The sequence below is a fragment of the Pipistrellus kuhlii genome, unplaced genomic scaffold (assembly GCF_014108245.1).
Source record: "Pipistrellus kuhlii isolate mPipKuh1 unplaced genomic scaffold, mPipKuh1.p scaffold_m20_p_45, whole genome shotgun sequence".
NCBI lineage: Eukaryota > Metazoa > Chordata > Mammalia > Chiroptera > Vespertilionidae > Pipistrellus > Pipistrellus kuhlii.
The window spans coordinates 450463-467411 of NW_023425546.1; the positions used below are offsets into that span (position 1 = coordinate 450463).

A 16949-nucleotide genomic window follows, 5' to 3' on the forward strand; every position below is an offset into this window, starting at 1 on the left:
ACTCTCAATAAGAAATTTTTTAAAAGAAAAAAATATATATGTGTGTGTGTATATATATGTATATATATATATACACATATATAGCAATGTGCTCATTATTAACTTACTAATAACTATAATTTTTCATTATTAATAAAACATATAAAGTAGAAATATCACATTTTTGTTACAAACAATAATAATTCACCTAAAATTCTCTTAAAGTATGATAATTTTTTAAAAAAGATAACTATCTAGCCTCCACTTTTCTTCAATCAGATCAAGAAATTAGGTTTTCTTTTTTACTTATTTTCTCATTCCAAAATCCGCATCCATAAAGGCCTGGTATCTAGGATGAGCAAGGCTAAACAAACTACACTTTGGAGCTTTCCTCACCCAGGTGAGGTGACTGAGCGCTTCCAAGGCACCAGGACATTAAATGGCAGAAGGGTCTACAAATACCGTCATTAGCAAGAGTCATGGAAGGGATTTCCCTAGAATAGGATTTTGAATAATGATAAAATGATCCGTGGCACTTCTACTTTGCAATGGCAGATGTGGCTTGGTGGGGGACGGTGTCATCACTAGTCTTAAATGAAAAAGCTTCATTATCTTACTTCATCATGCGCCTTGCAGGTACTCCACTGAAAAAAAGACAAAACAGGAGGCAAAAAATTCAAGCCTCAAGGTAAGCCATTTCAATCTTAAGTATCCACCTTTTTTACTAGCAGATTATAAAACCAGCTAGTTTTATGCAATAATTTATTTCATTTTTTGGCCTCGGAAACTCAAAGCTGTTACCCCAACCCCCAAGAAGCCAGAGAAAGATAACATATAGTAAAATGACAGCAAATTACACAAATCTAAAATATACCAACACTATATTACAATAATATGTTAGAAGATAACATAAAAACAATCTCTTTATAGAATATATGGTCTTTAACTGTGGAACTCTAAACAATAAATACTTACGTTTTGATGTTCTCATGGTACACCTTGGTATCTGATGGCTGGTTATAGAGTGGCTATAAAATAGAATCAAATATTTATAGATAAAATGTTGTACATATGTCTATAAAGAGACAAGGAAACAAATTATATTTTACTGTAAGGCTAAATAAAGTACTAATGGGTCTACACAATATGTACCCTACCAAAATCTCCAGACTTTCAGGTTCCCTGAATAACTCTTATAATGCCATTCCTAGAAAGTTTATAAATCCACTGTATTCCATAATAAAAATCATCCATTTTTAATTTTAAAGGCAAAGAAAGCTTAAGCACTATCATCATCCTAACAGAATGATTCAAAGAGCTTTCTATTTCGGTTCTTACTTCTTTCTCCTTCTATTTGGATAATTAAATAGCTGCCCAGGATAATGCTTTTCAAAGGTAACCAAGTTCCTGCACCATTATTATTATTTTAACCCTTACCCGATGTTTTTTTATTGATTTTAGAGAGAGAAGAAGGGAGAAAGAGAGAGAGAGACATCAATGTGAGAAAGAGACATCAATTGGTTTCTTCCTGTACATGCCTGACTGGGATCGAACCCACAACCTAAGGCATGTGTCCTGACTGGGAATCAAACCTGCAACCTTTTGGTCATGCACCATTATGTTAAATTTGATCACAAATTACTGCCTAGCTGGAGAGAACCAAGGTGGCGGCCTAGGTACGCACCTAAACTGCCCTCTAGCACAACAATTTCAAAATAACAACTATAAGACAGAACAGACATCATCCAAAACCACAGGAAAGCTGGCTGAGCAGGAAATCTACAGCTAGAAAGGAGAGAGGCTCACGGATGGAATCGGGAGCCGCAAAGCGCTGAGGGAGGGAGACGCTCGCGCAGAGAGGAAAGGCAGGCGAGTGCCTGGCTGGCGGGAGGGGAAAGGAAGCCCCTCACTGCATTGAACCCCAGTTCCAACTGCACTGAACCCCGGCCCCAGCCCAAACCCCATGGCCTCAGGCTCATATGGGTGGAGTCTGGACTGTAGAGAAAGGCACCTGGAGACTCAAAGACTGAAAGACCAGGCGAGCCGGAGCCGCAGCGCTGAGTGAGTGCACGCAGAGAGGTCTGACCACGGAGGTTGCTGAGGTCTCTCCATAGTGGAAGGAGTCCGAAGCTCCTATCTGCACTGAACCCCCAGTTCCGCCTGCACTGAGCACTGAAACCCAGTTCAGGGTGAGCCCCTGGGGCGCCCACGCTCTTACAAGGGGAATCTGGACTGTCAGGCGGAAACTCAGGGGACCCCGGGAGGCAGAGGTGGGAGTGCGCACAAGGGCAGGACTGACAGGAAGCCAAGACTGGCGGCTCAGCCCTGAGACTCCGCCCCATCAAAGCTGAACTCAGAGGCTTTTGCAAATTTGCAAGTCTTATCCTTTAAGACTGTCTCCAATACAGAAGATATCCTGGTATAGACATAGCTGATACTCACATCCAATAGGCCTGGAGGTCAATTCCTCCCAGTGATACCAACAACAATCAAGACTTAACTACAATGAGGCTGTACTTGCAGTACACAAAGGGGAGCACCAAGAGTGTCTACCTCACGTAACTGGGGAGGCTGACTCACCAGACCATATAGGACACCAAGCACACGCCACCCTACCAACTCAGGGAAGCAGCAAAAATGCCGAGAAAACGAAATAGATCTCAAACAAAAGAAATGGAGGAGAACAAAAGACTGGATATAGAGTTCAAAACCACGGTTATATGGTTTTTGAAGAACTTCCTAGAAAAGGCTTATAGATTTAATGAGACTCTCAAGGATATGAAAAAGGACCAAATAGAAATTAAACATACACTGATGGAAATAAAAAATATTATACAGAGACCAAACAGCAGACTAGAGGAGCGCAAGAATCAAGTCAATGATTTGGAATACAAAGAGGTAAAGGACACTTCTCTGGAGAAGTAAGAAGAAAAGAGAATCCGGAAAGTTGAAGATAGTGTTAAGAAGCCTCTAGGACAACTTCAAACGTACCAACATCAGAACTATGGGGGTGCCAGAAGAGAGAGAGCAAGATACTGAAAACCTATTTGAAGAAATAATGTCAAAAAACTTCCCCCACTTGGTGAAAGAATTAGACTTACAAGTACAGGAAGTGCACAGAACCCCAAACAAAAAAAATCCAAAGAGGACCACACCAAGACACATCATAATTAAAATGCCAAGGGCAAAAGACAAAGAGAGAATCTTACAAGCAGCAAGAAAATAAACAGTTAGTTACCTATAAGGAAGCACCCATACGACTATCAGCTGATTTCTCAACAGAAACTATGCAGGCCAGACAGGAGTGGCAAGAAGTATTCAAAGTGATGATAGCAAGAACCTACAACCAAGATTATTCTAACCAGCTAAGTTATCATTCAGAATTGAAGGGCAGATAAAAAGCTTCACAGATAAGAAAAAGCTAAAGAAGTTCATCACCACCAAATCAGTATTACATGAAATGCTGAAAGGACTTCTTTATTATTATTATTATTATTTTTTTTTTTTTTAACAGAGAGGAAGAGAGAGGGATAAAGTTAGAAACATCAGTGAGAGAGAATCATTGATCAGCTGCCTCTTGCACATCCCCTACTGGAAATGTACCCACAACCAAGGTACATGCCCTTGACTGGAATTGAACCTGGGACCTTTCAGTCTGCAGGATGATGCTCTATCCACTAAGCCAAACTGGTTTTGGCTGAAAGGTATTCTTTAAGAAGAGGAAGAAGAAGAAAAATGTAAAGATAAAAACTGTGATCAACAAATACATATATATCAACAAGTGAATCTAAAAATCAAGTGAATTAAAAATCTGAGGAACAGAATAAACTGGTGAATATAACAGAACAGGGGCAAAGAAAGGGAGTGGATTGATAATTATCAGGGGGAAAAGGGTGTGGGCGGGGCTATGAATGAGGACAATGTGGGGGGAGATAAGGGCGGAGGGTGTGGTGGAAACCGGGTGGAAGGGAGATATGGGGGAGAGGGGAAGGAAAAACAATTGTAATAATCTGAGCAATAAAGATTTATTTTTTTTTTAATTACTGCCCAGCTATATTGCTCTCACCTCAAAATAAGTAGATTGTATTCCATCTCATCCCAAGAAAAACTAATACCAAAAAAGCACTAAAAATAAAAATAATATTTTACTTACCAGTTCAACTTTTGGGCCAAGACCTTCAAATATTTTATGAGCTTCTTCTGCTTTTTTCTAGAAAGACATTATACTGTTTAACTAAAAATTATATTACTTAAGTGCAAAATCATTACCAATCTTATATAATAAAGAGCTAATATGTTAATTAGACCGGAAAGCAGAATGATCAACCAGACAACCTTCCGGACAACTGTCTGTACGACCTTCCAGATGACCTTCCGGAAGAAGCCGGGGCTGTGAGGCCAAGGCTGCCGGAGAAGCCAGGGCCGAGCCCCTGGCACGAATTCCAGGTATCGGGCCTCTAGTATTAGGTCTAGTAATAATTAATGTCGTTTTCTAATACTTTTTTAAATCGAATTTATTTAAACAATACAACAAAATTTAATCAACAATATAGTTGCCATTGTTTTCTACTACTTGTGCCCAACACTCAGGAAGCATTTTAATCCCTCTGTTGTAAAATTCTTGTGATTTTGATGCAAAAAATTCGGTCAATGCATTTTTGAGGCATTCTTCATTATTAAATATTTTTCCAAGAACAAAGTTTTGCAAAAAACAAAACAAATGGTAATCAGAAGGGACAATATCAGGAGAATATGCAGGTTGAGGGAGAACTTCCCATTCCAACTGGCACAGTTTTTCAGCAGTGATTCTTGCAGTATGTGGTCGTGCGTTATCGTGGTGAAGAATTACGCCCTTCCGATTAATCAGCGCGGGTTTTTTCTCTCTTAAAACTTGGGCTAACCTTTCTAATTGGGCACTATACACTGCATTTGTAATGGTTTGGTTAGATGGTAAAAGTTCATAATGAAGAATTCCTTTAAAATTCCACCAAACACACAACATCACTTTTTTCTCATGCAGGTCAGGTTTTGGCGTGGGCTGCGGAGCCTCATTTTTGTCCAACCATTGAGGCCGCCTTTTCAAATTAACATACAGCACCCATTGTTCATCTCCGGTAACAATTTGCTCTAAAAACGGCAAACGGTTTTGACGTGAGAGGAGCGAACTGCAAATTGTGACTCTTTGATTATGGTTGTTGTCGGTCAACTCATGAGGAACCCATTTTCCAAACTTTTGGACTTTGCCAAGTGCACGCAATTGATTGGAAATTGTTTTTTGTGAACAATTTAAAGTTGTCGCAAGCTCTTGTTGGGTAATTTGAGGATTTTGCACCAAAAGAGCTTGAAGAGATTCTTGATCAAAATTGGACACACGGCCTCGACCACTCTTGTCATCTAACAAAAAATTTCCCTTGCGAAATTTCTCAAACCAACGCTGGCATTTTCTGGCGCTAACTGCATCTTGACCAAGAGCACTACAGATGTTTTTTGCAGCCTCACTTGCTTTTCTTCCTAATTGGAACTCGTAAAGCATGCAGTGCCCAATATGCTCTTCATCCGCCATCTTCTTAGCCCTAGTTTTGCAACAAAAACCAAACCAAACACAAACTTTTTCAAGCAAAACTTGTTAATTGCACTTCACACGTTCTGTAGATACCACGTATTTGAAAGTTATGTCAATACAAGTCAACGCCAAGCAAGATTTTAAACGAATGTTTAAAAACGACATTAATTATTACTAGACCCGATATAACAACATTTATCTAAAGACTGATCTATACTTAAACGTATCCTTATTTCCAAACATTTTTCTTATATGATAGGCTAAAATATTATTTCTATTGTCATAATTTCCTCACCAAATTCAATCAAAGCTTAACATCTGTATTGAAAGCACTGCCTAAAGAATTGGTAAATTCTTTTTTTTTTTTTTTTTAATACATTGACTTTTTATTGACTTTTTACAGAGAAGAAGGGAGAGGGACAGATAGCCAGAAACATTGATGAGAGAGAAACATCCACCAGCTGCCTCCTGCACCCTTCCTACTGGGGATGTGCCCGCAACCAAGGTACATGCCCTTGACCGGAATCCAACCCGGGACCCTTGAGTCCGACAGCCAACCAGTTTTGGCTGAATTGGTAAATTCTTAAAAGCAAATATATATTCATTCTAAGGAGCGGGAGCAGGGATCCACAATTAGAAATGAATCCTTCAAACATTCTAAATACTTCAACTAAAAATGTCTTTATTGAAAATTAAATAATTAAAACACCATAAAGTTGTCGATCTTTGCTGTGATAAGCCAAAATGATCTCTTTGAAGAATAGCTTATAATAAGCTTACTTTCTAGTTATAAGAAAACTTTAGCAATAATCCCCAAACTAGAGGAAACAACTAGTCTGAATTACTCAAGTGTTCAGTAGTAAATAAGTGGTGAATAATATATATTTGTTATTTTCAAAAGTAAAATAACTGCTACTTAACAGAAATCATCCTTTAAAAAAAATCAAATAAAATATAACAAAATTCAAAACAATATATTTGAACTAGAATTATATGACTAGCAAATGTCTCAATGGTTCTCAAATCTCTTCTCTCTCCCAGCATTCCCATTAGTAGCAATGGCTCATGGCCTGTGGCAGACCCCATCTCATGGCATCTGGCTAAAAAACTCTCCAGGGCTTCTGATGGGATATACAAACAGAAATGGGTTTCAATCAGTATTTCCCAAGTATAAACAAAGACGTTCCCTTAAAATAAATATTCCTCTTTTCATCTCATTTATCAATCAAATATTTATTTAGTACATATTTTGTGAAAAAAATGTTTAACTGGCTTAGGAAGGACTAGTGTAATGAACTATCCAAACTCCAATAAATTTAAAAGATAATTCAGATGAGAAATAAACATATCAAAAATGTCAAATACAAAACAATAGCTGAAACCAGTTTGGCTCAGTGGATAGAGCATCAGCCTGCGGATTGAAAGGTCCCAGGTTCAATTCCGGTCAAGGGCATGTACCTTGGTTGCGGGCACATCCCCAATAAGGGTGTGCAAGAGGCAGCTGATCAATGATTCTCTCTTATCAATGTTTCTAACTTTCTATCGCTCTCTCTTCCTCTCTGTAATCTATAAAATATATTAAAAAATACTATAAATATACCCATTAAATTTGCATAGCAAATTCTATTTCTATAGATTTTTAAAAATATATTTATATTGATTTCAAAGAGCAAGGGAAAGGGGAAGAGAGATAGAACCATCAATGATGAGAGAATCATTGATCAGCTGCCTCCTGCACGCCCCACACTGGGAATCAAGCCTGCAGCCTAGGCATGTGCCCTGACCAGGAATTGAACCAAGACTTCCTGGTTCATAGGTCGCTACTCAACCACTGAGCCATGCCAGCCAGGCTATAGATGGTTTTAAAGGCAGGATTTGTTAAACATTGTGCTATCAATATTTTGGGCAGATATTTTCTTATTTGGGGGCCTGTGCTATGCATTGTAGAAATTTGGCAATATCCCTGGCCTCTACCCTCTAGATGCCAGTAGCCTCCACCCCTCTGCCAAGGTATGACAATAAAAATAGCCTCTGGTGCCATAACTGGTTCGGCTCAATGGGTAGAGTGTCAGCCTGCAGACCAAAGGTTCGATTCTGGTAAAGGACATGTACTTTGGTTACCAGTACATCTCCAGTAGGTGGTGTGCAGGAGGCAGCTAATCAATGATTTTTTTCTTATCATTGATCAACATTTCTCATCCATGTTTCTAACTATCTATCCCTCTCCCTTCCTCTCTGTAAAAATCAATAAAATATGTTGGTCTTTTATTTATTTATTTATTTATTTATTTATTTATTTATTTATTTATTTTAAATAGTCTCTGTTAACTATTAATGTCAAGAAGCCAAAATGTAGCCCATCTAGTGTTGCTCAGTGGTTGAGTGCTAACCTATGAACCAGGAGGTCATGGCTGGATTCCTGCTCAGGGGACATGCCTGGGCTATGGGCTCAATCACCAGTAAGGGCCATGCAGGAGGCGGCCAATCAAAGATTTTCTCTTATCATTGATGTTTCCATCTTTCTCTCCCTCTCCCTTCCTCTCTGAAAGCAACAAAAAAAATACATTTCTAAAAAAAGATATTATTTTTAGCCGAAACCAGTTTGGCTCAATGGATAGAGCGTCAGCTTGGGGACTGAAAGGTCCCAGGTTCGATTCCGGTCAAGGGCATGTACCTTGGTTTCGGCCATATCCCCAGTAGGGGGTGTGCAAGAGGCAGCTGATCGATGACTCTCTCCCATCGATGTTTCTAACTCTCTATCTCTCTCCCTTCCTCTCTATACAAAATCAATAAAATATATATTTTTTTAAAAATATATTATTTTTAAAAAGTCAAAATGTAATTGTAACAAAATTCAAATTTACTAGCTTTCAAAATATGTTAAATAACATACAAATATAATTACAGATGATGAATTTTGAAATATCAAGCACCTGCAGATTACTTTCTCTAGACCCAACACTCACTAGTTTTTAAATTTGCTTTCTCAAGGCACTCTATATTAGAGTTGATACCAAGAACAAGCAAAGAGGAATTGTACATAAATGATACTAAGAGACAAGGGAGCAAAATCATCTTATGGCAAATATTTACCAGTATCCTATTATGTAAAGGCACTTACCTTTTCAGGGCTAATTACAAAGGCTGATTTTTAAGATGTTTACTGACCTCAAGATTTAAGTTTTGCAAAATTTTATTAAATATTTGACTTCATGTTGGCTTACTTGCTAAGAACAGATTAATCTATCAATAGTTTGGCAGAAAAACTTTAATTTAAAAACATCACATTACCATATTATAAATTTTATTATAAATCTATAGATAGAAGTAATTAATTCTTCAAACATATGTTGGGTATAATCGGGACACTGGCTAGACACTAAGAGAACAATGAATAAAACTGCCCTTTCTAGAATAGAAAGAGAAGGGGTCTTGAAAGGCTTTGCAGAGAAAACATTACTTAAGTTGAGTCTTCAAGTACAAGTGCAATGGATAGAAAGAGACAGAAAAAAAGGCAGAGGTAAAGACAGTAATTTCAAGGGCACATTCAAAACCTGCTCTGGCAGGTTATCTCTAAGGAAGGAGTATCAGGCCAAGGGCCAGGCAGACAGGCATGTAAGCACTGATAAAAAGTTTCCTCAAAAGGTTTTATCTGGGTAATCACATTATGGGACAAATATAAAGGCTAGATTAAAAAGAAAAAAGACTTAAGGAAGAAAACTCACTATCTACCGTGTTTCCCCAAAAATAAGACATCCTCCGAAAATAAGACCTACTTACAGGTTTCCTTCTGAGTGAAATATAAGGCATCTCCCCAAAAATAAGCACCCCCCCCTCCCAGGTTCTGTCTCAGAATGAAAATTAATTTACCGTAAACTTGGTGAAACCTAAACTGCAAGAAGCTGTGACTTGGGTGAAGAATTCATGGGAGAATCACTGCGAGCAGGCTACCTTGACAAGAAGTACTCATTTAAAGACAGTGCTATTGCTAAACATGAGAGATTTGGTCCACTGATTCTGAAAGAAATGGAGTCACAAGAAATTCACCAGGAAATTCAGGAATTGGATTGCTATGATGATGTTCCAGAAGATGATGACATGATTGTCATTGAATAAATGAGTAAATTCTTGATACTGTAGGATTCACAGTTTGTCTGGTTTGTGTTGACAACTACCGTACTACCGTACCGTATACAGGTAATAAATTTCCTTTATTTTCATTTAACAATAAATGTGTACCGTATTCTTCTTCATGGAAAAATAAGACATCCCCTGAAAATAAGACCTAGTGCATCTTTGGAAGCAAAAATTACCGTATTTTTCGGACCATAAGACGCACTTTTTCCCCCCCAGAAGTGGGGGGAAAAAGTCCCTGTGTCTTATGGTCCAAATATAGCCTACACATATACTTTTAAAAAAAAAGTTTTTTTACTTGCCCGGCTCTGTGTGGTCTCTGTGTGCTTGCCCGGCTCTAAAATGGTTCTAAATGCTGCTGTTTACTTTACAGGGTTGATTACATGTGTTTATGACTGTGATGTTGGGTTTTAATGCACATAAAATATTTTAGGACACTATTTGTTTCAGAATCTTTTTTTCTTCATTTCCCTTCTCTAAAAACTGGTGCGTCTTATGGTCCGGAGCGTCTTATGGTCCGAAAAATACGGTAATATAAGACACTGTCTTATTTTCGGGGAAACAGGGTACCAGTATGTGAGAGATGAGGGTTCAAATTAAGCTATTTCCAAAATAGGAAGAGAGGAGCAATTGATCAGACTAAATTGTAAGAGGTAGGACTGATGCTCTTCATTGATTAGCTAAATCTACAGTGGCAAAGAGACAAATAAGTAATTCCTAGGACACTGGCCAAGGTGACTAGAGGCAGTTGACACTAAGCATACTCTCTACTGTCAATCCCTTTCTTCTAGTGTCACATTAACTTGTTCATCATTAAATCAAAATATAAACAAGATTTTGAAAACTATAGTCCATACCTCCCCCAGTCTTCTATATGTATTATTATTCTGAAATTAGAACATTTATAAATATTTTGGAATCCAAACTGAACTATTAAAAATAGTCCAGGAGAAGAGTCTATTTATAGACTAAATAAATCTTAGTCTGAGTTTTAAATATGAAGCAAGGCAATTTTTTCTCTCAGGAAGCCAATTTTGAAATTAACAGTAATTTTTAGAGAGTTATCTTCATCCCACTAACTTTCTAAACGAAAAATGCCTTAGACAAGATAATGGCCTCTATCTCTGAAGCCACATCTGGCTTAATTCCCAACCAGTGTAAACTGCTGCAAACAAGGAATAAGAGGTGGATGTACACTCTCTCCGTGCCTATAGTCAAAACAGATGAAGTAATTCATTGTACCAGGCTTGACCTTGCACAAAGCAGCATGGTAAAAGTTAGTGTGAAAAAGCCTCTGCCCAGCTGAGATCCCATCCGTCCCCTACAGGAACCTCTGCTACAATCCTATGACTGCACAAGTACACCACAGCAGATGACTAGGTGCGGGGCATGCAAAAATAATATGGAAAAGGTGATTCCTGTAGTATGTAAGTTGAAAATAATCTTTACTGTAATTCTAATACTAACACAGATTTCAAGTCTGGTTGTTCAATTCTTTACAGACCACACAACAAATATGCAAATTCTAAAATGGAAAGAGAGGTCTGCAGCTTTCAGTTTTGATGATGGGCATCAAGAAACATATATTATCTTACTTAATGAAAACATATACAAATATTAAGCACAAATTAAATTATCACTTCCTAGTAGGGCAATCACGGAATTCACTAATGTTGGAACTGTTTGTGACACAAAGGTAATTAAGAAATTCAATCAATTAATAAATATTGAATTCTATTTATTTGAAAATTAATTCATACTGAGAAAGAATTCAGCAATTTATTTTGAAAAAATTTTTTCCAATGCTATTAGCTCTCACCCCTCTTTACTTTATCCCTGACATCACAAAATGGCCAAGAAGCCCATTAGCCAACAAAGGTTCTTTTATTCTACAGAGTATTTTTTTTTAAAGCAGGAAATTTCACATAAATTTCCATGTTCATGGCTTCTCTTAATAATGAAGTATGAGCCAACCCAGGCCACATCCCTGCATGACCACCGAGCGCTGCCCCTCTAGGCATGCCACAAGGCAGTCCCACTGCCCCTCACTTGATAGATCCTCATGTACGTAGCTCTGTCCATTCAATAAAATGAACTAACTTTTAACTCAGCCAAAAAATAATATTAATTGCTATATTACCTGCCATGACACTTCCAATTACTTTAAGTATTACATACCTGCTGACTTCAGTTATCTGTATCGACACATATGTATACATATGAATCCAAGATCATTCCTATTAATTTTTATTTAATGACTACCTAATTCACAGCTGCTTTTCTTAAGGCCAATTTCATTTAGGATCTGGACTATTATAAAGTTATTGTCTGCCTATAAGATGTACTGGTCCACTCACTAGATAGAAGCAAATTGAAACAACAATCCCAACTTCTACTTTATGACCAACATTAGCTAGCAAGCCTATTCTCTCCCACAGTACTTAAAGCATATTATTCATTTCTGGACTGAGGACTTCTGGAAGCCCACTGTCAAATAGCTCTGTTGGGAAGTTTTGTTGATATTAAGATGGAATCAGTTTCCTTTTAACTGCTCGTTCCTGGGCCAGATTCTGGCCAAAAACTAACTTTGACATCACAAAATAATTCACAGAGTTATTATTTTGTGATGTCAAAATAATAACTCTGTGGCTTTCCTAAATTCATATACTTTCATTAGTATAAAAATTATTTTAATAAACTTAAAAAAGCAAAGTCTATCTAAAGGTCAATGACCTCACTCATTATAACTAGAATTCAAACTATAACACAGTTATTAATTGTGAAGTTGATAATGTAAGTAATTTTCATATCCAATGACCTATCTCTACTGGAATGGTATCAGAATCTGGCATTAAATGCCCCCTTGAAAAATGAAAAACTATGGAATAACTATTTTGTATTATTTGGTACAAAACAAAAATTTTTTCCAGTATTTATATAATAGGAGAGAGACTCAGCTGATAAAACTATACCTTCATTAAATAATATTTATATAACATGTAAATAAAATATTAAATAATTTAAGATACAGATGTCAACTTTTCTTCATTTCAAAAGGTAAAAGCACCAAGCTTCAGTCAAAGTTTAAAAACATTAAAACTTATAACAGAAACCAGGTTTTAACTAACATCACTACAGAACTCGCTGATAACTAAGAAAAGGCACAAATGGTTTCAAAGGCTTGTGCCATAAAAAATGGCATGAGCTTACCCGGTTCTCATCATAAATAATTTGGACAATGCTGCGGTGCTTCTGTTCCACAGGAGGAGGGGACACAGGCTTCTCAGGCTCAGGAGGCTTAGCTGCTTCTTCTTCTAGTTGTTGCTGAGAGATCCAGAAAGGAAGAGTCAGGCATCTGCTGCATGTCACCCTCACCAGTAATAAATCACCAGAGATAACAGTTACTGAGTAATACTGTGCTGATTCTAAAGGGAATCATGTAAATTACTAGGCTCTAACAAATTCTATTAGATCTATTTTTATTAATAAGCTAGAGGCCCAGTGCATGAAATTTGTGCAGGGGGGTCTCCCTCAGCCCAGCCTGCACCCTCTCCAATCTGGACCCTTCGAGGGATGTCTAACTGCCCATTTAGGCCGGATCCCGGTGAGAGGATTGAATGACTTAAAAATATATAACAACTAAAAATATTCATAAAGAAATTTTGTTCAACAAAAAACACTATTAAGCTCCAAGACCTAAATTAAGTGCTAAAACTATAAAACTCGCAAAAGAAAACATAGGTACAAGAATGGTTAAACTCACTACCTCCCAAAGACACACTGAATCTACAGCTATATATGGAACAATTTCCTCTAAAAACTGAGCAACTCCTTCGCAAATGAGGAAAATGCCCCGTCAAAGCAGGCAGCTCCAGAATGAAGAAGTGCTCACAGATGGACAGGAAGAGACATTGTGATGGCAAAACGGAACAGGTTATTGGGTGCTTTGTTCAAATGCCTAAGGATCATGGGAAACCAAAAAGCTAAACACACACAAAACAAAGGGGTCGAATAACTGGGAGTGAAAAAGGAGAAAAAGAACAGGATGACCAGAAGAGAATTTTAGACTTGAAAATGTTAATAATACATGGAAAAAATAAAGCTTGTGCCTAGGTAAAAAGAAAGCAAAGGTATACTAAGTCTTTGGATTTTGCAACCGTGGATTATGCAATGATTTCTTAGATGGGACACCAAAAACAAAAGTAGTAAAAGATAAAATAAATTCGACTTCCTCACAATTAAAAATTTTTAATCCCAGTGTGACTACCACCCAGCTATTATCTGCAACAGTAGTCATTTTCTCCATCCTTTTCTCTCCCATCTAAGAGCATACCACCACCACCATTAACCCATTAAATTCATTAATTAAATACATTAAATTCCAATTGGGTTTCTGTCCATTTCTGACTTTTCTAGGTGTCCATTTCTAACTTTTCTGGGGATTCCTTCTGTATTCCATGCACTAGGATCACAATGTTTTATTATTGAGGCTTAACATTATTTTGTACCTATGAGCACTAGCTACTTTTCAAATAATTTTGTTTTTCTAGTTTAACCTTATTTGGGGGGCAGATGGGCACACTAAAGTGAAGTTTCTGGCTCCCAAATAAAAATGTGAGAGCTGCCCTGGGTGGGAGGCTCAGCTGGTTAGAGCACTGTCCCATACACCAAAACATTGTGGGTTCAATTCCCAGTCAAAGTGCATACCTAGGTTATAGGTTCAATCCCCAGTTGGGGCACATATGGGAAGCAATGGATCCATGTTTTTCTCTCCTTTTCTCTCTCTAAAAATTAATAAACATGTCCTCAGATGAGGATATTTTTTTAAATGTGAGAGCCATTTATATGTGGAAGATTCAATGGACATGAGCTTACTAAGGTCCCAAAACTATCTTTTCCGTTGGGGAACTAAAGACTAACAAAGATTATCACTTTAAAGTGAATAATGATGAAAATGGGCACCAGTTATCTTTAAGAATGGTTAGTTTAGGGCTGGTGCAAAGGATGAATTGAGCATTGTTGAACAAAAAGGCAATGAATTATAAAGACAGTCCAATTTAAGTAATACTGGCAACTGAGACCATCTGTACAACCAATGTTTCCCTTCGTGGCTTTGCAATACCACCACCTGTGGTCTTCATGTGGTTCAGTGCCTGTGCACATTAGCGGACAGCAATCAGCAGCTGTGGAGGAAGATGCATAATCAGAAGATCTTTGAAGGAGAGGAGGCTGTCAACTGCCATGAATCTGGAAAGGGATCTACCCCTAGTAATGGGAGCGAGGTTCCACAGACAAAAGTAAACCATAATGATGAAGATACTGAATATAATGAGGAGGAGGAAACTGAAGAAAGAACTCCAGTAAAGAAACTTATACACATCAAACTAGAATGAAAAAGACTGAAAAATAAAACAGGAGAAACTCCTGAAGTACCAAAAGGACCTAGCATTGTAGATGATATTAAATAAAAAATCCACACAAATCGAGAAAAACCATATTAAACAGTCCTGGTATATTGAACCCAAAAATGAAGAGAGAGAAAAAGGAGAGACAAAGAAAGTTCATACTGAGCATCATCAACAATCCACACTGAAATCTTCTATTTAAGTATCAATCCCCTTTTCAGGATGGAAGCAATCTTACTCTTAACACTCAAAAAAACAGAAAAACTTGTACATGAATGTTATAGAAACATTATTCATATCAGCTAAAAAGTGAACACAACCCAAATGTCCATCAACTAATAAGTGAATAAACTAAACAGTATATACATGCAAAATTTTATTCAGCCATAAAAAGAAGTGAATTGCTGATATAAGATACAGCATGGATGAATAGTGGAAACATGCTAAATGAAAGAAACACGCTAAATGAAATGTCACATATTATATGATTCTATTTATCTGAAATGTGCAAAATATGTAAATCCATTCAGATCAAAAGAGATTATTGGTTGCCAGGAGCAGGGACAAGGGGGACATAGAGAATAATTGCTAATAGGTATGTGGTTATTTTTCAAAGTAATAAAAATGTTCAGGAATTATATTGTGGTGATAATTGTACAACTTTATGACTACATTAAAAGCCACTGGATTGTATACTTTAAAAGGGTCACTATTATGGTTAAAAAAAAAAAAAAAATCACATACCATTCCACACACACCACAAATAAAGAAAAATGACAAGCCACAATAGAGAAGTTATCTGCTATACATATCAATGACAAGAGACTTTAGGAAATACTAGAAATAATAAAATGACCAATTGAAAGAAATCCCCATATGGAACACAAATATATCATAAACAATAGAAAACAAGATATATCTCATTCCTGATGAGATAAAATGCAAATTAAAACCACAGAGAGTACTATTTCACATCCAATTGAAAAATATTATCAAATGAAGGCATATACACAAAATGGAACTTGTACATGCTACCAATGAGAATGTAAAATGGTGCTGATATTTTAGCAAACTGGTATCATCTAGTATACTCAAAGCTATGCATACTCTCTTGCCAAGCAATGCCTTTCCTGGGCACATGTCTTAGAAAATCTGTTTCCATGCGAACTAAAAATTATTAATATAGCACTAATGTATGAAATAGCCACAAAATTAAAAAACAATCCATAAGATCAAAATAGCACACATGGCTCTGCTGTGTGAACTCAGAAAGAAAAAAAAATCTATTATGATGTATAATAAGATCAAAAATAGAATGAACAAATAATAAGGTTGCTATTAGCATACAATAAAATAATACAACAGAGGAGATTAATGAGAGACTAAGAAAACTAATACCAAAAAAAAGTCAGAATCACAGAATAAAGTTGAAATGTATGGGGAAAAAATCAACATTATCTTCTTTAAGGAGAAACATTCATTCTTAGAATATATTAAGCAGTAAAATCAAACACTTACTTGCTTCTTTTTTAGTTTATGGATCTGCTGCTCCACTTTAGCAATTTCTCGATCTACACGATCCATACTCTGTATTAACTCTTCCTTTGAAAGTTTTGAAGGTGAAGCATTTTGATCATCTCCACACGGCTGCCCAGAGATTGGAGAGGATGGAGCTTCATGTTTGCCTCCAAATGCTGGATCCTTTGGAGAAGAAAGTCAAGAACAATTTATTTATTTATTATTTTTTAATATATACTTTTAAATTAATTTCAGAGAGGAAGAGAGTAGGAGAGATATAAACCTCAATGAGAGAGAATCATTGATTGGCTGCCTCTTGCATGACCCACTGGGGAGCTAGCCACAACCTC

General features: G+C 36.9%; 1 protein-coding gene across 14 annotated transcripts in view; it reads right to left on the minus strand.

Annotated features, from left to right (window-relative positions):
• The window catches only part of NCOR1 (nuclear receptor corepressor 1), a 193861-nt gene that overhangs the window by 110874 nt on the left and 66038 nt on the right, over positions 1-16949 (minus strand). For 11 of the 14 annotated variants that reach the window (XM_036412582.2, XM_045572357.1, XM_036412584.2 and 8 more), the window contains exons 5-9: positions 16600-16782; positions 12887-13000; positions 4133-4189; positions 955-1007; positions 597-623 (exon numbers count right to left, since the gene is read on the minus strand). In XM_036412582.2, coding sequence (XP_036268475.1) covers positions 597-623; positions 955-1007; positions 4133-4189; positions 12887-13000; positions 16600-16782 — 434 coding nt within the window. The remainder of the gene's footprint in view (positions 1-596; positions 624-954; positions 1008-4132; positions 4190-12886; positions 13001-16599; positions 16783-16949) is intronic. The other 3 variants (XM_036412594.2, XM_036412586.2, XM_036412585.2) reach the window with 1 other exon arrangement.